This window comes from Biomphalaria glabrata, chromosome 2 (assembly GCF_947242115.1).
Source record: "Biomphalaria glabrata chromosome 2, xgBioGlab47.1, whole genome shotgun sequence".
In the NCBI taxonomy this organism is placed as follows: Eukaryota; Metazoa; Mollusca; class Gastropoda; family Planorbidae; genus Biomphalaria; species Biomphalaria glabrata.
Genome location: NC_074712.1, coordinates 40,364,800 through 40,389,405, shown reverse-complemented (window position 1 = coordinate 40,389,405; position 24,606 = coordinate 40,364,800). Strand labels below are relative to the sequence as shown.

At 32.3% G+C, this 24,606-nt stretch overlaps 1 protein-coding gene across 2 annotated transcripts; it reads right to left on the bottom strand.

Annotated features, from left to right (window-relative positions):
• Nucleotides 1–4: 4 nt before the first annotated feature.
• LOC106057453 (ethanolamine-phosphate cytidylyltransferase-like) lies at nucleotides 5–24,021 on the bottom strand. 2 transcript variants are annotated; one of them, XM_056020518.1, is made up of 15 exons: nucleotides 23,868–24,021; nucleotides 13,532–13,574; nucleotides 8,558–8,603; nucleotides 8,339–8,424; nucleotides 7,755–7,830; nucleotides 7,579–7,645; nucleotides 7,379–7,426; nucleotides 7,074–7,152; nucleotides 6,415–6,432; nucleotides 4,192–4,330; nucleotides 3,682–3,758; nucleotides 3,492–3,569; nucleotides 2,950–3,081; nucleotides 2,101–2,189; nucleotides 5–1,466 (listed from the first exon to the last, which is right to left on the bottom strand). In XM_056020518.1, the coding sequence occupies exons 1-15, from the start codon at nucleotides 23,993–23,995 to the stop codon at nucleotides 1,373–1,375; spliced, it is 1,200 nt and encodes a 399-aa protein (XP_055876493.1). In that variant the 5' UTR covers nucleotides 23,996–24,021; the 3' UTR covers nucleotides 5–1,372. The 2 variants fall into 2 exon arrangements, with proteins under 2 accessions (XP_055876493.1, XP_055876494.1); XM_056020519.1 differs by lacking the exon at nucleotides 6,415–6,432.
• Nucleotides 24,022–24,606: the final 585 nt, after the last annotated feature.

The window sequence follows — 24,606 nt, the reverse complement described above, 5'->3', positions numbered from 1 at the left end:
CAAGTTGAACAGTTGCATGCCCAGCTCATGAACAAGCAAAGACATGTCAATAATCTTGATATCACATGGACAATAATAAATACAATTGTAAACAAAAAAAAAAATAAGCATATGAATATAAACTGAAATGAACAAGTTAGAGGGGGAAAGAAAGAACAAGTTAGAGGGGGAAAGAAAGAACAAGTTAGAGGGGGAAAGAAAGATGTAATGTAGTCACAGCTGCACAATGATTGAGGGGCTAATGCAAATGAAATGAACTAATCTGAAATCAAGACATTAACCTAGTTGGTGCTACATTTATTTTTGGGACCATTGGTATTAAGATAAAGTACAAATGATTTCTTATGCTTAGGAATGAAATGTAATTGAAAAGATTAGCTATCAATAAAAAATGTAAATGATATCTTTTAAGACAAGTGGCAATGCATCTTTAAAAAATGGCTTCATCATATTAATAGATTTACTATTAATTCATTACATTGTATAACTACGGTTTAATGAAATATGACATAGGCAGAATGTAAAATACTGAAACTGAATTTTTTAAAATTGCTTCATGAACACTATAATAAATTATTAAATAATTGTATGTCATTTAACATGTCCACCCATCAGTGTAATAACCAAAACAATAATGTTAAACATGAAGGCAAGAGCACAATCATCATGTGATAATAAAAAAAAATCTTTTAAAAAAATTATTTACATTTCAAACACAAATTTCTAGCTAAAAAAAAAAGAATGAGCTTCATAATGAATAGGTCTAACTATTACAATTCTCAGTCATAATGAATAGGTCTAACCATTACAATTCTCAGTCATAATGAGCTCACAGTCAGCCATGGTGTTTATACAACTAAACACAGTTGATTTCAAATGTAGGATTAACAAATACATTAAGATTGCATCACTCATGCAGTGTACTGAACTATTAGGACTTTAAAAAGAAGAAACTGAAATAGTATCAGGTGCAGAAGTTGTACAACTTTTATTAGAATCCATTTCACCATCAATAATTTCTTGAACAAAATGCAATAAAAGGTCAGTGAAAATCAATGTGCATGATGAGAAAACACTTGGACTAAGAAGTGTTATGGGATGACACAAGAACTGAACAGATGATTTCCAAGCAATAGTTTTTCTCCCACAATAAAAATAAACAAAATTATATTCAAACTCATTTTGAAAAACAACAGGACATATTATTGCCCTCGTCATAAAAATAACAATTCAGTTCAAGCTTTTACAAATAATATATTACCTGCAATCTACACATTGCTTAGGAAGCTTAATAAATTTGGAAAGAAATGATTAATGTAACAAGGAAAACAATAGAAGTGTACTGCATGTACACTTGTACAAAGAAAGTCACTTAGCCTGTCTTGATTTGGGCTGTATTTTTCATGTGCTCTAAGATCTTTTTTTCTTTTTCTTCCTTCTTTCTGTTGCGTTCCTCATATTCCAGTCTATTAAACAAAAGAATACAATCTCAACAGATATTTGAGGTAAGTTTTAAGTACTAGACAAATAGTGTACAATTTTTAAATAAATAAATATTAAATTTGGATATATATAAAATACCATAAAGAAACAAGAATGGTAGCTTTGTCGGATATCCTTTAAAAAAAAAAAAAAAAAGGTCCATTTTCAGACCTTGTGATCTATGGGGAAGATGATGTAAAGGTCATCTGTTTCTGTGGCCCAGGTTTACGAGGGTGCCATATGGCCAGCACAACAACCAATCGCCTTTACTTATCCCTAACTAATGTCAGATACCCTCCTGAAAGTATCCCAGTCTCCACCAGGATTCGAACCCAGGACCCCCGGTTCGGAAGTCGAGCGCCTTACCGCTTAGCCACTGCACCAGTCGATATCTATATTATTCATCTATTTAACTTGTTGATTCATAATTCAAATTCTTTTGATTCAAAGTCACTCCCATTTTAAAGTATAGATTCCACTTTAATTGATCAGAATTAGCAACACTAAACAAGATACTAAACAAGATCAGCATTCAAACACATCTCATTTATCTAGTTTTGTAGCCTAAGCAGCTGAGTCTTTATATTAAAAAAAAAAATAAACTGCTAAAATTATTACCTATGTTGAATGATTCTGTCAATGATCATCTGTGTTGTCAAATTGTTTTTACTATCAATACTTTTGAACTTCCCCAAACGTTTAGGCTCCTAAAGAAATGATGAAATTTATATTAATTTTTTATAGACAAATATGAAGTGAAGTAATGAAACAATGAACGATGCATAAATGTTACTTATATAAATGGCAGCATATATGTATATATATATATATATATATATATATATATATATATATATATATATATATATATATATATATATATTATAGCTTTTATATAGCGCTACTTTCATGCTTATAGCATGCTCAGATCGCATTGGTCCAATCTCATTTGTGGACCAGTGGGGGGGAGGGGGTATCTAGGAGTTGGTTTTCTGTGCTGCCTTTAGGCGCTCGGTAAACACAACTCTGCCCGAGTCGGGTGTCGAACCTCGAGCCCCCTTCTAGGTAGCCATGACAAGCCAAGTTCAAGCGCACTTAGCCTCTCGACCACGCTTGTATGCAATACAATTGTTGAAATGAGAGAAATAAATGAATTAAATAGGCTAAAGTAAAAGTAAGTCAAGAAAAGGGCAATAACCCTGACTGGGCAACAATGCCTAGCAGCAATATCAGAGCAAAGTGAATATAAAAAGAAAGAATCTTCTTGCTAGTTTAAATTAGACATTCTGTATTTGCCTCCCAGAGTTCATATAAAAGCCCAGACTCTACCCACACGTGCATCGCTATCTGTATAACTAAGACATGATCTTTTTTAAGAGAAGTTGATAGGAAGACTTTTTAAAGACTTTTTTTTTGGGGGGCTAATACATATTTAAATCAGGCAATTTAAGAAAATAAAATACTCACAGCATAAGGATCAGACCCATCTATATCAGGCATCACAGGTGTTTGACCATGACACACTACATCCACTTTAAAATGCTCCATCAAATCTGGTGTTACTGCATATGGAGCACCTATCACAACTTCTGAGACATACTAAATAGGATAAAAAAAAATCATCTCTACTGCTTGTCACATACACTTGTTGTCTTATAGTGTGTATTTCGAATCAATAATCTGGGGAATATGACCCCAAATCTTATTAATATTAATTAAGGTATTACTTTTGCAAAAAGATGTGAAATTCTGTGTTACAATGATTTATCTTTGGTTGAACAACAAAGTTCAAGGACTAAGGCTAAGCCTAGTCAAAGACCTGAGAGTGAAATCAAATGTTAACATTGTACTAGAGAAGATTCTTGAAATCAAAAAGCTCTAACATATGTACAATTTGAACCTTTTCTTTTCTAGAGACCAATTTTGTTTTGAAATTATATTTTGTTGTTGACTAGTTCAATTTTGTTTGCATTACAATCAGTAAAAAAAAAATTACAAGTTTCACTTACCCTGCATGCAAGCACACTTAAAGTTCTCTCATGCATATTCATTATGGGGTAATTGGATCCCTTGTACCTGTTCACTACCTGTTAACAAAACTTCACTTAGAACAAAAATGGCATAATATATAACACAGACCATTTTAGAGACTTAACAGAGTTCAAGCTTCTGAACTAACTGAATCTAGATGCTACTTACAGGGTCTGTGTGAATACCAACAATCAAGAAGTCTCCTAGTGAAGCAGCTTTCTCCAGGAAGTCAACATGACCAACATCTAACATTATTAAGGCCTCATCATATACACAAGAGAATTATCAAATACTTTATAGGGCCATTAAAAAAAAAAATGTTAGTTTTTACTTTAAAAAAATCTCTAAACTTTTTATAACTAAGGAGCATTTATTTCATTACCAATTTAAACAAGGAACATTTATCCCATCAGACAAAGTGAAATCATTATTGAAAATTGACATTCTAAACTATTTTAAAATAAAATAATTAAAATAATGTTTCTATCATTGTTTATTTATATAGTTAACATTAGGTACTGATATTAATGTAAAAAGAAAATAGCACTCACAATCAATTCTGTTCTAGAATGCTAACATACTTGAAAGTAAATCTTACTAAATTTTCTTGGCTACAATACGATTAGTTCTATCAGCATAACATTTGGTTTGCTTTTTTTTTTTTTATTCAAAGGATATGAAACAGATCAAAAGCCCCAGCAACATAAACAATTCTGTCTCCAGGCTTTGGTTCTCTACCTTCAGAAAATTGTATGATCTTTTTTGTAGTTGTCAAAAACTGAGAGACACCAGTCCATGGGCTGTGTGAGCTGCCACCCTAGAGTGGGACGTGAAGATTGAGATTTAAACCAATAAAACTGCTTGAAGTTTTAGAAAATGATCATAAGATTTCTGTTTTAATTTTATTTCTGTAATAATAAACTAATAGTGAAAACTATTTTAAGCCTTTTTTATCTTACAAGATAAATTGCATCTATGTTTTATTAGGTATACACAATAGCTTTCATTGTCATCAACTGATGAAACAACAAAAGTGTTTGTAATGAAATACCTTTTTACATTAGGCAAACAATTACTGATAATCCATATAGTGTTACCAAGCACCAATAGAGTATTTCAGAGACATAAGAAAAAAAAACAACTAATATGTGATAGATCTATATACAATGTGAAGTCTTCCTAAAACATAAGAAACAATAACACAAATTGTACTTATAACTCTTACTTTATACTAAAAATAAAATTGGACCCATGGAAGATTATTTATAAAAAATGACAAGTCACAAATTGTTTTTTTAAATAAGCTTAAAAACAAAAAGGTTTAGGAGTGGACTATTTCAAGGAAAACAGAAGGTTTACTAATGAAAACATACATCTTGTAATAAAGGGAATAAAAATAGATTGAAATAATTTGGACAGAATAATAATTTGTCTTGAAGGCTCAAAACAATCCTTTATTTATGGTATAAAATTCTAAAATTGTAGTATACTAGATAAATGAGAAAAAATGTTGTAGATAATATAATTTATACACTTTTTTGGGGTAAATAATTAGGGTGAAAAGTTAGCTGAAAGAAAAACTTATGGGAAAAAAATCACACTTTAAAAAAAAGCTCTATCTAGGTCAAAAAGTGACAGGCATATCTAGCTATATTTAACATTGCTAAGATAAAAAAAATATATTTTGGGCAAAGAAGAGTTCAATTGCAAAAAGTGTTTGTTTAAAAAATCTGATAAAATAAAATATAAAAACAAAAATAAAAGTTATAAGGAGCAATGGCTCCCAGAATATTTGATGACTAGAAAGTTTTGAGCCTAAATATAACTAAAGAAGGCTCTTCCCTAGGGGCCAAATATGTACACTATTGACTCTCGAAAATCAGTTATTTTAGTTTGGGTTTAAATGCACATAATATGTGTTTTTAAAATCTCTATATTGAGTTAGTAACAATTTTACTCTTATTCGTTTGACTAGATGTCAACGCTGAATATCTATTTGTGTTGAGAATATCTGACTTTTATTTAGTGCAGAAATAAAAAATAAAAAATTGTCCAATTTTAAAATCAATTTTTTAAATGCACTTTTGTCTTCTAGACATGTGTGTATATTATTTAAGTTCATTATTACTTTATAAAAAATAAAACAGAAATCGTTAATGCTGGATGGTTTATATGTAGGAACCTCAATGATGTCTGTGCTATCAATTCAACCTGGGCCCAACAATTTGTGTCCCCTTATGCCATTAATCAGACACATTAAGTTTAGCCAATGAATATATCACCAGTCCTATTACAAAGTATAGCCACAGAATAGATCAATATTCATTGTACAACTCTGCACTTATATCTAATGGCAACTATAAAGATATTGAGTTATATATTGAAACCAAATGATAAACACTTCAGAATCCCTCAATTAACTTTTTATGCAGACCACAAATAAGGGGTGGGGCGAGCAGTATATGTTAAACCAAATGACATGTAGTTTCAAAACATAATGTATTTAAAATATGATTTGTTTATAAAATATATGTGGTTTTAAGTGATAAAACTAATTTATCAAACATTTATACCTGCCATATAATACCTTTTTCATTCAATAAATATTCAACAAATTATTTATATTAATTATTAAAATCCTTTGGTATTTAACAATAAACTTGTATTCAAAGTAAAATTAAACATGATTTGTTACAATTTAAATTTAAAATAAAAACAAAAGTTTTTCCTAAGAATTTTGTGAAAGCTTTTTTTGTTCTGGAAAAAATAAAAGGTTAAAAAAATTAAATCTTTTCACACACTGACATTTCTTGATAGAAATAAAAAAAAAAAAAAAAAATAAAGCCTTATAAGAGTAAAATCAAAGTCCAAAAAAAAAAAAAAAGTTTTCCGGTAACTCACATCTCCTTTTAAAATCATCTGTGAAGTGCAAAACACAGAAGGGGAAAAGAGACAACCATTTATAGAAGATCTTGACTAGAGATTAGGATAGCAACACTAGACAATATGAAATGAAGCAATATAATAAATATGGTTTCCTTCTTTTATTAGAAAGGCAAAAGGACCATCACATTTGTTACTGTCAGTGATTACCTCTTAGTTTAATGCAATCTTTAGACTATGGCAAGCTGAGATTATTCAATGATTAAAGAAACTATCTTCACTATGATGTGCTCAGAAATGTCTACTGTTAAAGATACTATTAACGATATAGCATACATAATCATTACTATTAAATTTTTAAAAAGAGATTTTGAGATCAAAATATTTGATAAATCTCATGGAATGCCCTAATAAAATATAGAAGAAAGTGTAGAAAACAGAAATAACACATTTTATAAATGCAGATTAAAAAGAACTATTTCTAACAAATATTGAGGGGAAAAAAAAGACATTTTAAGCTAGTAATACATCTTTTTTTTTCTGATATTTACATTGCATGTAAAATCCAATAAAGAAAAAAATAAAGCACTATTAATACTATTATGAATTTTACTATTAAAATTATTTTTAGGAGGGGAGGTTGTAAATGTCTGACTTTTGTTTTGAGCTCTACTGACCTTGCTAATAGCCCCCACGTGGTGCTCATCAATACTGTCTTCATCTCTTTCATGGTGACTTTTGGTCACCAGCAACATTCTGATTAGAACAAAAAATGTTTACATAGGCTGTCAGAAATAAAAAGATATTTCATAATAATTTGATGGTGCTATATCATATACAGATTATAAATATTGGCTCATGTACAGCAATATCATTGGCTCACGTATAGCAATCTACAAGTGTTATTTAACCTCTAAAAATGCCTCTCACAAGTTAAATAATGCCTTTAACATGTTTAAAAAAGGTTATTAAATTTATTCACCTTCCAACCAGATCAGTTGTTGACACACCTGCTGTCCTCTTGCACTCTCTGAAAAATATAAGCAAATTTTAAGCTAGTATTGCAATTGATTATTTTTGAAGACTAAGAAATTGAATACAAACTTTGCAGTTTGGTGGAAACTTAAAAAGTAAATGAAGAAACAGTTTTTCCCAATACAATGATAGAATTCTTTGTCTTACTGATATTTTCCAGCAGCTTTGACCAGATGATAAGTGTCTACCCCATCTGCAGTGGTTGTAATGTCATCTATTTTAAACAAATACAAGATTTAGAATTCAGACAAGTACCAATTTAAATACAAATCCACTATGTACTCAATGTTTTTTAAAAAAATTCCTTATAGTTGTTAATTTACCGCCATGTACACAAAAATCACAATCATATTGGTCCAATGTTTCCAGTGTAGTCACATAGGGTGCATCCTCAATAACCTACACCAACACAAAGAAACAATTAAGTTATACATTTGTTTTTCCGCTTAATCTGGAATGTATTTTAAATATATGTACAAGTGTGTATAGAAATTAAAATTTAAAATTTGGGATCAGAATTTTTTTTTTGTAAAATGAGTGACTTTAATTTGCTTTGTGTTGAACGGTACCAAAAGAGTTTGATATGGCCAACGCAAGAACCAACCCTTTTCACTTTCATTTGTTTAAGTTATGTGCCTAATTAAACACATACTTTGAGCCCAGGCCTAAATCTTCATCTTGGGAGATCAGCAGCAGAAGGTAGGTAACCCTTTTCATACCTTGTGATCTATTGTGTAAAGCTCATCTGTTTCAATGGCCAACAAGGGTGTCATGCACAATGACCAACCCCTTTACTTCCCATAGAGTTAAGTGGAAACAATGGAGAGCTAAAAATCCTGAAGTTCAATACTTGAGCAGACAGTCACAAAGATTGAACATTTCAATTTGTTTTTGTTGTACAACTTACTTGATCCACCCATTTGATGGCTCTAACCATTTTGTATCTCTCTTCTTCTGTGTACACTGGAGGACCTTTATGTCTGGTGACTTCAGCTGGAGCACAAAAATACACATGCCAATCTTAACATTATAATTATACATTGAATTAAAACATTTAATATCAAGAAAATGATGCAGTAAATAAATGATACAATGCTAACTAAACAAAGCCAAATGTTTCACTCACCATCAGAATGAACACCAACTAAAAGAACATCTCCAAATTCCTTAGCCTTAGCAATAAAAAAAAAAGTTTAGTAAAAAACATATAGCTAATTTGATACAAATTTATTTTAAAATTCTTTTAAATTTTATAAAATTATAAATAATGGGTCATTTGTCCAAATTATTAGGCCATTACAATAACTTTTCTTCTTCTTCAAGCTAGCTTTCTGCTGCTGAGCTGTTAGCTCTTTTGCAGACTTTGCCAAGGAAAAATAGTGTGCTGTTCCCATTACAATAACAAGATATGTACAATCAAGCTTTATACTGAAAAGTTAATATATAGACTTCTTTTATTTTATATAGCTGTTAAAACATGAAGAGTAAATATTTCATAAATTTAAAGACCCATAAAAAATGTGGTTTTGATCAAATCCATTGAATAGGGTTTGTTGGACTAGTCCATTTCGTTTCTTTGATTAAAAAGTATTGGGCCGGAAGTCGCTTTTTTCCCTATATATCTTTGTATTTTTCAGTTCACTTTTTAAATTAAACTGACATTATTATGCTATAATTTTAAGTGTACCTGATAGAGAAAAAAATTCTGCACAAAAATACCGGTAGTTGGGATATAACCCGATAGAGGCTATAAAAAGAAAAGACCTGAAACTAGCGCGTGAAACTACACATTTACAGTACTTTATTTGATGAGTATTTTACCCAAGATCTGTGTTGTTTTTTTAGGACTAGCTTATTTCATGTACCCTGCATTTTCCGATACACCAATTTCATACACAAATTAATTGTTGAAAAAAATTGTAGTGATTTTAAACTTTAAATGATTACTTAAAAAGGTGTTACTCTAATCAATTTTGAATATTATTTTGTTATGAATGTCACTGTTTATTTTGTGTCTGTTATAGTTTCTTAAATTTTTCTCCTAATGGGTATACCTGATTTCTCCAAGCAGCCTTTGTAAAATATTGGTCCTAAATAATGCTATGTTTATAACCGAAAAATCGCATGGCTGCATTATGATGAATGTAAGTGTTAGTTCAATATTTTTTATATTACTAGGTAACTATAAATAACCGCATAAATAGACGTAAGTTTAATTTTTTTTCTGTTAGATAAAGTCATATTTTTGTTTATATCCTAATTCTAAAAAGGAATAATAATACAGTAAAAATAATCATTAAGTTTTTCTTTTCATAGTTTTGAAAGTCTGACTGAGTTTGTGTTTTTGCAGATGTACACATGCTACACTATGAGTCATTCCATCTCTTCTAATTGTTTAGAAATGAGTGTAAAAATTTAGGCTTCGATATTTTTAGCCTGAATTTAAGAAGTTACAAACTTCAAACAACTAATATATTGCCTCTTCCATAAAACTTTGTACTTAAAAAATAAATTTATCCAATGCTCGAAATCCTGCTTGTATACTTAGGCCCTATTTAAATCGATCCGGTATCAATGTATTAAGTAGAAATAACCCCGCAAAAAAAATTAAATGAAAGAAGATTGAGATATACATATATTTTTGTGACGGTACGCACCGGTACAAGGTACCAGCACCTTTTTTCAATGTCGGGAAAAATGATTACTTTTCTTGTAACTTCTCAATCATCTAGAGTCTTAGACAGTCATTATTTTAGACTAGATTTAAGTAGAGTCTAGACCTAGATTTAGTAGGCCTATTATTATAAAAAAAAATAAAAAATCAGTCATTATAGACATCATTCGCAATTTTATTATTAGGTCTAGGCATTGAAAAGTAAATCTATTAATAAATTATAATAGATCTAAGTCTAAGTATTAACTTATTAAATAAGTCATTATAAGTAGAAGTATTATAATGAATATTGTATAGATCTAGATCAGTGGTTCCCAAACTTTTTTATCTTAGACCCCTTGCCATGTTTTCTGGTTTTCGGTAGACCCTCTGCTTAACTTGTGTTGAATTTTTGCAAATTCATCAAAAATATTTAAAACAAATTTCTAACTGTAGTGAGTTAAAGAGTGAAAAAGTAATTTAAAGCTACACATCAGGTTATAGAGATCTATTTTTTTATTGATAAAATGTATATTTAAACTAATTAAAATAACAATTTTTATTTATTATTAGAATTACCAAACACACTGGAAATGTTGCGTTTTTTTGTACATCTATTATCCGTTGCTACGGATAAATGTTTCATATAGGAATTTGTTGTTCTATGAAGTAGTCTTCAAAAATTAAATATTAATCAATCAATTAATTAAATAGCCTTATGTATCATTGTAAAAGTTTTCGCAAACAGCAGTTTCTCGTGTATGTCTTGATCTTTCACGTGTGGCTCAAATATTGGGTGCACAGAATTGTTTTCACTAACAGGAGAAGGCGTGAAGGTGAGTACCTAGTGAGCACCTAAACTAGTAAGCTTTCGGCAGGAAGGGCTCAGTAGCCTTGGCTTGCAGCCTAGCTAGCAGAAGGAAAACAGAATTCAAACTGTGCTGCCTTGCAGCTATATCCGAACATATCGTGGGTCAAGCCTAAGGCAGTATGCAGCACACAGCGCTACACATTGGCAGAGTCTGCTACGACGCTGACCCCAAGCTGTATATATGTCGTTTGCAAAGAACTACATAAGAAACTTTTAATTTTATAACCCATGCCACAGATGTGACATTGAACTGTAGGGTTGCTTAAAGAAATTTGTTTAATAATATCAGATATAGGTTTGTGTAAAACAGTTTCTAAAACTACAATCGCTGGTAAAATCAATTTTTTACCTATAGTATTTTCAGTATTTTTCTGTAAGTAAAGAGATATTGTAAGACTCTCACAAACCATCAACTTCTCTATATGATGTCGAAGAGAGATTTAAAGATTTTTTCTGAACTTTATCTTTGAGTGTTCGAAAGTTTTTCAAATCTTTTTCTTTTTCTGTCAGGGTAGTATCGTCTCAAATGATCCTCCATCATAATTGGTTTCATATCGTCTTAAAAAAGGGCACTTAGGCTACTGCTTATTTGACTAGGAAAGAATACATCCCAATTTTAAACAATCAACTCTGTACAGTCTACATTATTTTTGTTAGACATTAGTTACATGTAGACAGAATGGAGCTATTTCAAAAAGTATTTAAGATAAATATTTAAAGGATTAACTTGGGTACAAATCATATATTAGTGTATGAAAGAATTACATTAATTTGATGTTAAGTTAAAGTCACGACCTGTTTAAATGAAATTTATTATCGTAGACCCCCCGTGGACATCTCATAGACCCTTTCGTAGACCCCTTGGAAGTCTTCGTAGACCCCAGGGGGTCTATATAGACCACTTTGGGAATCACCGATCTAGATTGACTAGATTATAGATAGATCTATAGATAGATCTCTAGTTTAGTAGATTAAGTATAGAGTATAGTAAACGTATTACAGTATTATTGATCTATGTCTTATGTCTATTTCTAATAATCTTATAATTAAAAAACTTTAGTCTTTATTAATATCTAGACTTTTTTCTAATAAAAACTGACTATAGGCCTAGCATAGGCTAGACTCGGTAATCTAGTCTCAAGATAGAATCTATACTAGATCTACTAGATCTATTCGATTTTTATATATAGATCTAGACTAGAATTAGATTATAGATCTAAATATACTAATGGAGAGATGATATGAGGTGTTAGCGAATAGCGTTGCGCAAGAAACAAACCTGGGTTTTTCTAAACTCTAATACTTGGAATGTAATAGTAAAACAGCACCTACCTAAATAAATCGTAACTAGAAATCAAAAAGCTATATTTATTGTAGTATATATAGGTCTGTGGTTGTATTTTATATAGCCTTCGTAACTTCTTCTATAGAGAAATGACTTTCGTAATTTCTTTTACTGAAAATTGGGCTATTCGCGTCTGACACATATATAAATTTTATGTTCAGCAACAAACCCTATTTGAAGTTAACAATTCAAATTTAACAATATTGCACTGAAAGTCATGTTTATGGTTTTATCAAGAAAAAAAGATATGATATTTAGCTGCTACTATTACTAATGACTATAATATTATTGATAATTTTCATTTAAAAGCTAATTAAAAATAGAATTGTTTTGTTTTTTTTTAAATTACAGAAAATAATTATATCCAGATAGATTGATGTTATTGTAATGTATCGTTCCTTAATAAATATCCAGAAATTCAGTCAAAACAAAAGCATTTATCAAATGCTCTTTAAATCAGTAATTTGTGCAGTTTCAAAAACATCTGTTTTCTTACACATAATTACCTTTGGTAATGTTTTCTTGTTGTTGTTGTTTTATTCATCAAAATGTTTGTTTTTTTAAGGGAACTTGGCAGGTTTTGCCAAATGAGATTTTTTACAAGTCCATGCAAACAAAAACAAACAGGTTATAAAATGCACAAACAAACATGAATCTGCTGTTAAATTGCCATATTAACATGATGATTTCAGAATTGTTGTACTAGTTTTAGTTACTATGTTACAGTTATCTCATTACAAAAATTATGTGTAATGCTTCTTTAAAGTATGTGATTACAAAGCTGTCAGTATTAGAGAACAAGTTTCAATAACTGTTACTGAGTTGTACAATTATATTTTAAAATGTTCAGTTTCCCTTTACTTCACCACCAATCTGTTGTGTTTTTCTGTTTAATAAAAATCAACTCTTGATGATGGTCATTTTATTTCTATTCATGAACATGATAAAGAATGAAGATTCAACTATCTTAAAGCACAGGCCAGACATGAAATCTATAGCAGCTGTTACCATGAAGCAGACCATTATTGATGTTAAAAGCAATACAGTTTAGACATTAGAAATACCACTAGTGTTATCTGATTAGCCTAGTAATCAATACCTGTTGACTCTAAAATTCTCCTGAACTAGCAATAATCACAGAACTTGAAGCTGTTTATTTTTTAACTTAAAACCAAACAAGTTAAAATAAAATAGTGTTAATTAAAACATTTATATAAATCATTACAATTACCTGTCTTATTGCATTGGCATGCCCAAAGTGCACCATGTCAAAGCTGAAAATCAATTATGAAAAATTTTAAAAATTTAAATTTTTTAATTCATGTACCCTAAAAAAAATATTTATTGATTGTCTATCCTTGTCACAGGACTAAAGACTGCTTAGCAAAAGCAAACAATGCAAAACATATATACACTACAATGTTTAATGCTTAATAATTATTGTTTTCAGCCTTAATATCTGTATGCAGTATATGTTCCATTGCACACATGCATAGCGATAAATTATTGTATGAAATGAGATTATATTCTTTTCAGCACATGTTTCTGCAGAATATATGTTATAAAAAAAATAAAAATAGAATTTCTAAATTTATCAAATGATTCATACAAATGAATTATTAGATACCAATACTGCATAACTTTGTCATTGTAGTCATTTGAAACTTAAAAAAGAAGCTTGGCCTACTTCTTTGAATGGTGTGATAAATCAGAGAAATCGAAAGAATGACATTGACTGGTTTGTAAAATAAGTAAATTTCATATTCATGCACCTAATAAAATGCTATCCCAGGACTGTTAACAATCATCAATGTTTTGCCAAGCTGTGTAAACAATGTACATCATATCTCACTAAAAGTACTTTAAAAAAACAAAGTGAGGGGGAAAGTAGCATGTGCCTGTGAACACACATAAAAATATTTCTTTCATCATTTTAACATTAATTAGTACTAGAACTAGCTAGATCTAAAATAGCCAGTTTGATGTCAGCCTGTGAGATATGCGAAAAATAGAATAGTTTTATTTGAGTCTCAGCTGTTACAGTTCTATCATGTCACTTGTGCTGCTGCGCACCATAAGACCAGCAGAGTTACAGCATTTTGTGTTTGATAATCAAATTTAACTGTCTCTATTTTGGAACATTCGAAAGATAAATCAAGAATGGAATTATCTTTAGGGGGTTTGAGTTGAGATATAATGATTTAGATATAATGGTTTGTTTTTATATAATTTAAATTCAAATGGTTAAATGTATATTAATCTTTAGCTGAAATGTTTAATTTAATTTGCCTAGGAAATTCCTGAATAGCTAGATCTCATACAAATGCATAAGATTGCATATAAATATTTGATAGGTTTTATCAACCTTTTTCATTAATGATAATGATTTCTTTGATTCACTCATATTTGTGAGCTACTATTGAGTCTTTTTTACTGTATTTAAAATCCATGTAAAAAAACATCATTGTAAACAAAGCATCCTGCAGCGAAACACTGACTTCATGCAGTTGTGTATGTAATTGAGGTCAATCCTTGCGGGCGTTAAACAATGCTAGTCAAAAGAACTTAAACCAATTTCCATTAGTACATTCAGGTAACATTGCAGCTCACAGATATCTGAATTTTTTTTAAATTTTAAATTTTACATCCTTAAAAATTGGATATTATATAGATCTCTGCTTCTAGATCAAGATCCACTTGACCATGGATAAATTTGATCCAGTTGAAAACTTTTAATCAAGTTCTTTTTAACAATGTAGATCTAGTTTTGTTAGTGATTAGTGTATTGGTCACATCAGTTGCGCGAAGAGGGGGGAACTGCTGTGTGGGCGACATCGTTCCGACCATAAACAATGCCCAGGCTTTCACCTCACTTTTTCAAAGCCCTAACCCCAAAAACTGGAGAGGACACTCCAGCTTCGCCTTTGGCATCGGCCAAACACAGGAAGTGGCAGTCACCGGTTATAAGCTCAAATGCTCAATTGACATAGAGCAGGGCACCAGGGGCCACTTTTGTCCGTGGGAGTGATCCTAGGATTCCAATGGACAGCTACCGCCCGCCTCAAGCTGGGCAGCCCCCAGCCAATAAGGTGTTGTCCTGTCATGCCTGTCTTCTTCATTTGGGTACATGAGGATAGGACAAAATCTGAAAAGCAGGCACAAAGCCAAAGTACCATTCGACATGAAGAAAAAAAAGAGAAGCTCCACTCTTAAACTGGGCATGTGGAATGTGCGTACTCTACAAACTGGACTTAAATGAAAACTTACCAGACATAGAAGATGCCAGAAAATCCGCAATAATAAACGATGAACTGTCCAGGCTTAAAGTAGACATTGCCGCCCTTCAGGAAACTCGTTTAGCGGACTCTGGTTTAATCAAAGAAAAAGACTACACCTTCTTCTGGCAAGGCAAAGCTGAAAGTGAAGTAAGGGAACATGGCGTTGGCTTCGCAGTTAAGAACACACTGCTGAACACAGTAGATCTGAAATGCAACGGTTCAGAAAGACTCCTATCACTACGCCTTAACACATCTATTGGACACGTGACTTTGATAAGTGCCTACGCTCCTACCATGAGTTCCACAACAGAGGCCAAAGATATGTTTTATGACAACCTTTCGTCAGCTCTTAGCGAGATCCCAACTATGAACAGGTTATCATCCTCAGCGACCTCAATGCACGCGTTGGATCTGACAATTCTGCATGGGACAGCTGTATTGGGCGTTTTGATGTCGGAAAAGTAAATGAAAATGGACAAAGGCTTCTCGAGGTTTGCTCACTACACTCCCTCTGTGTCACTAATAGCTATTTCAAGACTAAACCGCAACACAGAGTATCTTGGAGGCACCCTCGCTCCAAACACTGGCACCAAGTAGACCTAATCATAGTAAGACAAAAGTGCTTAAAATTTGTCAAGCTTACCAGGTCCTATCACAGTGCAGACTGTGACACAGATCACTCTTTGGTATGTTGTAAGATCAATCTTCTCCCCAAAAAAATCCACCATACCAAGCAGATTGGAAGACCCCAATCGGATGTAAGCAAGATGTGCCACCCTGATCTCCAGATACAGTTTGCGGAATTTTTTGAACGCGAGTATAAAAATGTCTCTGGAAATACAGCAACAGAAACATGGGAACACTGTAAGTCCACCATACAAAAGACTTCCCTGGAAATCTTTGGAAGAAAAATTACAAAACAAAATGATTGGTTTGACTCTAAATCAGCTATTTTAGCACCTGTCATCAGAGCAAAGAGAGATGCACTCGCTACATACAAGGCAAAACCTACTGTTAAAGCTGAAATAAGCTAGAGCCAATGCACAGGATCTGTGCCAATGAATACTGGGTAGAGCTCAGTGAGAATATTCAGCTCGCAGCCCAAGTGGGCAGCATAAGAGGGATGTACGAAGGAATCAAAAAGGCTCTCGGACCCTCACAAAACAAGACAGCACCTCTTAAATCAACCAATGGAGAAATTATCACAGACAAGTGCCAACAAATGCACAGATGGGTTGAACATTACTCTGAGCTCTTTGCCACAATAAGCTCAGTCTCTGACTAAGGCTATCATACAATTACCCACAATGAATGAGCTAGACGAAACACCCACCCTGTCAGAGCTCAACTAAGCCATAGACTACATTGCTGCCCGAAAAGCACTCGGATGCGATGGTATCCCCCCAGATCTTCTAAAACAATGCAAAACTACTCTTGTCCAACCTCTACACAATCTGCTTTGCAAATGTTGGCAAGAAGGTTTTGTGCCACAAGACCTGCGGGATGCTAAAATCGTTAAACTGTATAAGAACAAAGGTGACAGAGGCGACTGCAACAATTACAGGGAATCTCCCTCCTAAGTATTGTAGACAAAGTCTTTGCTCGAGTGATACTTCCCAGGCTACAGAAACTCGCTGATTGGGTCTATCCAGAATCACAATGCGGCTTTTGCTCAGGGAGATCCACGATTGACATGATTTTCTCCATCCGCCAACTCCAGGAAAAGTGCAGAGAACAAAGGATGCCTTTGTATATTGCGTTCATTGACCTGACAAAGGCCTTCGATCTAGTCAGCAGAGATGGCCTATTTAAAATCTTACAGATAATAGGCTGTCCACCATAGCTTCTAAATGTAATCGTATCTTTCCACCAAATATGATGGCTACAGTGCAATTCAACGGTGCCAGCTCCGAAAGTTTCAGTATAAACGGCGGAGTTAAACAAGGATGTGTCCTGGCCCCAACCCTCTTTAGAATAATATTTTCACTGCTAATCCACAACGCGTTTGACACACACGCAAGAGGAACTTCAGTCACTGATGTACCGCTTCTCTCAGGCCTGTAAAGAGTATGGCTTCACTATTAGCATGAAGAAAACAAATGTTATGGGACCACCTGCTATAGCACCACCCTCCATCCTCATAGACGATAACAAGCTGGATGCTGTAAACGAATTCTGCTATCTGGGATCCACAATTAAAGATGACCTGTCTCTAGAAGAGGAGATAAAAAACGCATAGGGAAGGCTGCCTCGACCTTCGCTAGACTTAGCCAAGAGTTTGGGAAAACCAGAAACTAACTACGATTACCAAAAATGGAAGTCTACAAGGCATGCGTTATGAGTACACTGCTGTGTCGCAGTGAATCATGGACCCCCTACGCAAAGCAAGAGAGAAAACTGAATTCATTCTATTTGAGATGTCTCCATAGGATCTTGAAAGTCACATGGAGAGAAAAAGTGTGCAATACTGAGTTCCTTGCACAACCAGCTATTCCCAGCATCTTTACAGCCCTCAGACAACGCTGTTTGCGTTGGCTTGGACGTGTTCGACAGATGGAGGACAAGCGCATCCCAAAAGTCATCCTCTATGGACAACTCGAGACTGGCACAAGAAAAACTGGTTGCCCCCACCTCCGTTACATAGATGTAATGAAACGGGACCTCAATTCAGTGAATATCAATACTGACAATTTGGAGGACATAGCTCTAGACCGCACCAGACGGAGAGAAACAGTGACCAAGAAAGCTATGGACAGTGAAAGAACAAGGGTCTCAGCTCAGGAAGAATAACATACAATCCGAAAAACAGCCTGCTCCTCTACCACCGAAGCAAAAGCCATATTAACCTGTGCTGTCTCTCCAAAATAGGGCGCCACAGCCACATGAGGAAGTGTGCTCTGAGATGAACCATAGTCGTTCTACGACATTTTGAAATCGTTATCATTCTCAACTAGTCTAGTCCAGTGACAGACTAGACTCTAAAGGCTCTAGATAAGTCTGCCTCTCTGAAACACATTCCAAATAAGTCAATGATCTAGCAAGGCAAAGGACGAAGGAAATAGGAGGTAATAATTTATAATGAACTATTTTGAACTACTTAAGCTTAGAAGGTTAATTACCACTTAGTCTTATTGTATTAAAATTATTAAATATTATTGCTTAATAAATAATAGATCACAAACAGACATTGATCTAGAATATTATAGTGACTACTGAGTCTTGAGTCTTTAGTCACTATTATTGACTACAGTGTATAAATATCTATATACCTGCCTATAGTCTTGACTTGACAAGGACTTTTAGAATGTCTTGTGCCAAAAAGACGGAGCACTTTCCAAACTAAGCACTTATCTTACAAAAAAATTCCTAACAAATAAACTTATTATTTTACATACAAAACTATATTATATGTATTATTGAAGAGAAATGAATGAACTAACACAATCTTATAGAATCCAACTGAAATATTAACATTTATCAAAATAAGCCAAACTTATTTGCATAAATTATGCACATTTACAAACAAAATTTTTCCAAACAGAACAAAATTTAAAAGTTTTTTAAAGAAGTTTTAGGCCTGAATAAGTCCTATTACTTGTGTTAGGGGAAAACCAAAGTTAGACAATTCTATCACATTACTACTCCCCCCCCCCCTCGGTACCATGGAAACAAACACCTTCATTTTAGTCACAGTGACAGTGACCCATTTATGACCCAGGAATCTTCTTGTGAGCTGTTTGTTGGTCAGAAAGTTGGCATCATATTTATTAGTCTCCCTGACAAACATTTGAACTAAATAGATAGTTAAAAAAAAAAGCTTAATAAAAAACAGTCTATGGGGTGCTAATCCCTAGGGGTTCAAATTTGAAATGGGTCTTCTCTATCCAGCTCCTCACCCTTAACTCTAAACCATGTTAACATTGTCAACACTATACTAGATTTAACTAGATCTAGTCTAGAACTAGTGTAGACCTATATACAATATCTAAAGCTTTCCTCAATACTGCCCTGATTATTATTAGGGCTATCAGAGTAAATAAAATCAGAGTTAGTGAGTTTGCATCAATTTAACCATATATATATATGACATATTAAATTTTTCACCTTCTACATCTATCACAATAGATGTATTGGTTATCGGTCTAGTAAGTTATAGTTTATCTTATCTTATATAATACAGACACGTTACTTCAAAAAAGAAGATGATTACATCCTACGCGTCATGAATTCTGTCATGCATATTAACCAATGACTTAAATTCTGCCAAGTCACTGGTTTTCCTGGCTAGCTCAGACAACCCATTCCATGCTCTAATAGCACTAGGGAAGAAGGAGCATTTGTACAAATTTGTCCTAGCATATGGAACGAGAAATGTGCCTTTATCTTTGTGTCTTTCTGAGTATTTTATTAAATTTTGTTTATTTTGTATTTGAAGATTATGGTTCAATGTTTTATGTATTATAATTGATAATTGCTACTTTACTTTTGATAGCGATGTTACAATTTCCACCGACACGCCCCTTTTTTTTCGACAAAAAAGTGTTTCGGTTTTTTTTTCGGCAAAAGATTATACATCTCAAAGGCACACTTTGTTAACCCACTAAATGAATACTTCTTTGTAAGAGAGTTATAGTTTTTGATTGACCAATAAAAATGGCAACGGGGAACGAAATTACGCTATCCCACGTGGAGTAGAAGGTTATTTTTTATTAGATCTAAAAAAGGGTTCGATTTCCCTGTGTATAGTTTAAAAGGCTCAACATATCCACGCCTTTTGACTCTCCAGTATTGTAGAGCATTTTTCTGGCTAAATTTCTGTGCAATTTGGATGCTATTAATTTTTCATATTTAGCAGTTGAATCCAATGTTGGAGGCCATTGTTAACCATTGTAATTTTAGCCATCTTGTTTACATGCCAAGATAATAGTGATTGGTCAGATTGGTCATGTGACATCAAACAATTTTCTGATAGGTTGAATTATTATAGCAGTTAAAAAAACTTAGACTGAAATGATGTCAAAATGGCTGACATTGATTTATTTCTGCAGTTACGCATTTTGAAATAGATGTAGATTTAGATCTAATGAGTAGATCTAATGCAGCTTTGTGTTCAGATATTTTAATAACAATAAACTTTCCTTTGAAACATGTTTTTGGACTAGTTGATTAATATATAAGAGATGGCAAGCATATTTATTCAAGACGTTCAAATCTCCTCACATCGTGCCCATTGGTTGCTATGATAAGGACAAGCACAAATAAACAAAATATTTTCTTTCAACCAGGAATCATACATGTATACATAATTCATATACAGTGATGGGAACTGACTTTGCAAAAATTTTAGGAAATTTTGTAAGCGTATATTCTATATATAAATCCAGATGGTCGGTACACGGTAGGTCTATTACAGTATCACTCTATTAGATGAGTAGATCTAGATCTTATTATTATTATAATAGATCTAGATGTCTAGATCTAATCCCATTTGAACTCAAGGAAGTCGGCAGGCAGGGTTCAAATTAGAAAAATCTAGGGGTCATCGTAACAACAGTGAAAAAATAATAGATCTTGAATTGTAGTAATAGCGGCGATTAGCGCTACATACGTCGTAACATAGCGACCGGGCATCATTCATGATTGATACTCTTAAGTCTAAGTTAAGTTTAAGTCGAATACTTTTCAAAAGCTGGCAAGCAGCCATTGAAGTCTAGATCTAGATCAAAAGTATTCAAATTAAAGAATCTAGATATCTATCTAGACTGATTCAAACCACTCTAATCTGGACCGAGATCTAGACTTATAAGAGAATACGGTAGCACAAGATATAAAAAAAAAAAAAAGAACTTTAACTGAGTCAAAAGACCGGATGTGCGCATGTTCAAAACAAATCAAAAATCTTATTTCGCATTCTTCCGAAAATGGAAAAACAATAAAATCGGATTTTTTTGAAAAAAAAAAAAATCGGATTTTAAAAAAAAAAAATGTCTGGAAAACTTCGGATTTTTTTGCTAGAAAATTGGACCAGAAGAAATTATCGGAATTCCGACAATTGTCGGAAAATTCCCATCACTGCATATAAATTTAGAAGGCTCGTTCAAATCTACAAAATATCAGACGACAAGATTCTTATAATAATTTTTCTGAAAAAAAATTGTAACATTCCTACTTTTGAGTCTTCTTTCCCTAAGTTTATGTTATTATACTCTTATAGATCATCCAGTATGTCTATAGTCTAAAGTCTAGTCATTCCATAAATTAAAAAGAGTTAATTAAATCAAGACTTACACTTGCAGACTTAACCTAACTTTCAACCAACATTTTGCAAAGGCCAAGTACCCATAGATCTAGATATAATATAAAGTACCAACAAGCCAAGCCAACGCCAAGAGTCAATGAATGGTGATTATGAATTATTTTTATATTATAACAGATTAGATCTAGATCTATTTAAAATAAAAAAATTAATGATTTGAACAACATAAACTTAAACTAACTTGTTAAAGTTTACTACTTAAATTAAATTATTTTATTATTATAAAATATAATTTTTTATATTTTTATATATTAGACATCTATATAAATATTTATATTATATTTATTATATTACGTTAACTTAAATTTGTTAAATAAACTTATTAGATCTAGTAATCTATCTACTTATCTAGATCTAGTAGTAGATCTAGATTAGTATTAAATTGTTTAATATTAATAATATTATATTTAAATTTAATTAGATCTAGATCTACTACATACTAGACTACAGTCACTACTGGTGTACTAGATTCTAGATCTAGATTCTAATCTAGATCTATAGTAGATTCTTATATTAGGCACACCGTATTCGGGAACTAGGTCAAATTTTTATTTTATTTTTTTATTTGGTGACGGTTTAACTTACAAAAAAACTGAAAGCAGATTCTTATTCTGCAACTAAAGGACTATAAAAATAGCTGTGTTTCTTTGAATTACCACTCATAGTCAAGATTTTATTTTAAAATAAATCAGGTCACTTCATGCTCCTATAATAAACGCAGTTTTTGTGCTTTCTCCTTTAGCACACATCGAGCACCATTAAGAAACACCACTATGTTATTGCTAATAAATTATGTCTGTGTTAATTAAAAATTATTTAGATGGTATTAAAAGAAGTAGATTCACTTCTGCAATATGTATTTATAATCTATTGCCTCTCTCTCTCTCTATATATATATATGCCTACCTATATATCTATGTTTAGAAACAGAAATAAATCTATATAATTATAGATCTATAAATTAATTATTATAATTTAACAAACATGATATTTTGAACTAGGCTACATGTATTCTCTGTCTCTTTCTTTTCCCATCCAAGGACCCTCTTCTTTTCATAATTTGGATGTTCGTTTTGTTACATCCCCTCCCTCCCATAGATGCTTATAATTCTTTTCATGACTCTCTCCCCCTTCCCTCCACTGCCTGTATGATAGGTTGTGACACTACACGCTTAGTGTATACCTCTCCTCACCACCAGCGCTCGCCTGGCGTGATCACCTGAAGTGGGCATGGTCTCTGGCTTCAAATTAGCAGCCCGCACTTTTTCTTTCATTCATAAATTATATATTCTAGATATCTCGATCTAGGTCACATTTATTTATTGAAAAAAATCATAGATTTATTAATCCCAATAATATTTCTTATTACGATTTTGCTTTGTGCACTATAGGAGAATGTGTTTAATTCATTATTATTCATTGAAACACCTCCTTTTTTAATTTTATTTAACAGCTAACAGTATGAATGTGATTAGAATGTCTTTCTAAAGATGTTTGGAAGTTTATTTTGATATGCCCATCACCCTACGATCAAACAGGCTCATAATACAACCTTCATCCCTTATAATACTTATATGGGTATGAATTGCCGGGGGAGGTTAAAACAATAGCTTTACATACTTGGTTACCAAGAATCTAAAAAACTGCCATCTGCTTTGGAAAAGCGGAACAAAAATACAGGAACTTATCTAAAATTGGACATGCACTGTCCCGAAACGTCGTTTTTAGCTCCAAACATAAAAACAAATTAATTATAAACAAAAAAAGCGACCTGTTTCTTAAAGGAGAATTAGATGACCTGTGCCTAATATAAGAAGCTACTATAGATCTAGCAATCTAGATAGATCAAGATCTTGAAGTTATAAATTAGTATAAATATAAATACTTATAAAGACTTTTTAAAGTTGTTATTTAAACAATATCTATAACTCGATCTATTTAAATATAGGAACACTGTCTTTCAAATTACTCACCATCCATCCATCCAAATTCGAATTTCCTTTTTTTTCTTTTGAGGCAACATATCACCACAATGTTCAGTTTCAATACACCCTTCTTCAGACCTTTTAGACGCCATTTTGTTGATATGGCAAATAATCATTCGGGGCTATGCATAGTTAATTTTTCACAATAATTATTTAATGCTAAATATAGATCTAGATTTTAATCCATTTTTATTTAATTTTATATTTAAAGAAAAAATATGAGGTAAACCTAGATTCTAATTGTTTACAGCAACAAGATCTAACAATTAAGTTCGAAAACAACAAAAATTGCTTTTTTGCAGTTTAGCTTCATGAATTGCCTAGCCCTGAACCAACGTTTCTCAAACTGTAGGGGAAAGAAATCGCGACCCATTTTGGGAGTCGAATGACCATTTGCCAGGGGTCACCTAAGACCATCGGAAAATTGACATTTTTTTTTTTCATCGGATGTTGTTTTTATATATATATTTTGTGTGGCTCTTACGTGTTGTAGCAAGCATATTTGTTCTATAGTCAAAATACATTTATATTTTAAATGCCGTGGGTTTGGGAAAATTATTCAGATTATATTATTAACTAGACATATGTTACCCGCGACCCGCGGGTCCTTAATTGCGCATTACTGTCGATATAGTCACTGAGAGTGTTTTGTAAACAATTAAACGAAATAATAATGTACTAAGTAAAGCGAATGTGTCAATGTAAAAATAGTGTGAATGAAGCTATG

Bases quoted from the DNA above. Each gene is read 5' to 3' on its own strand.
- LOC106057453 (XM_056020518.1), bottom strand. From the start codon at position 23,995: ATGATTATTTGCCATATCAACAAAATGGCGTCTAAAAGGTCTGAAGAA. The intron at 8,425-8,557 runs GTGAGTGAAACA...TTTGTGCTCCAG, and splicing joins AGTTGGTGTTCATTCTGATG to CTGAAGTCACCAGACATAAA. The intron at 3,082-3,491 runs GTAAGTGAAACT...TATCCTATTTAG, and splicing joins TAAGTGTGCTTGCATGCAGG to TATGTCTCAGAAGTTGTGAT.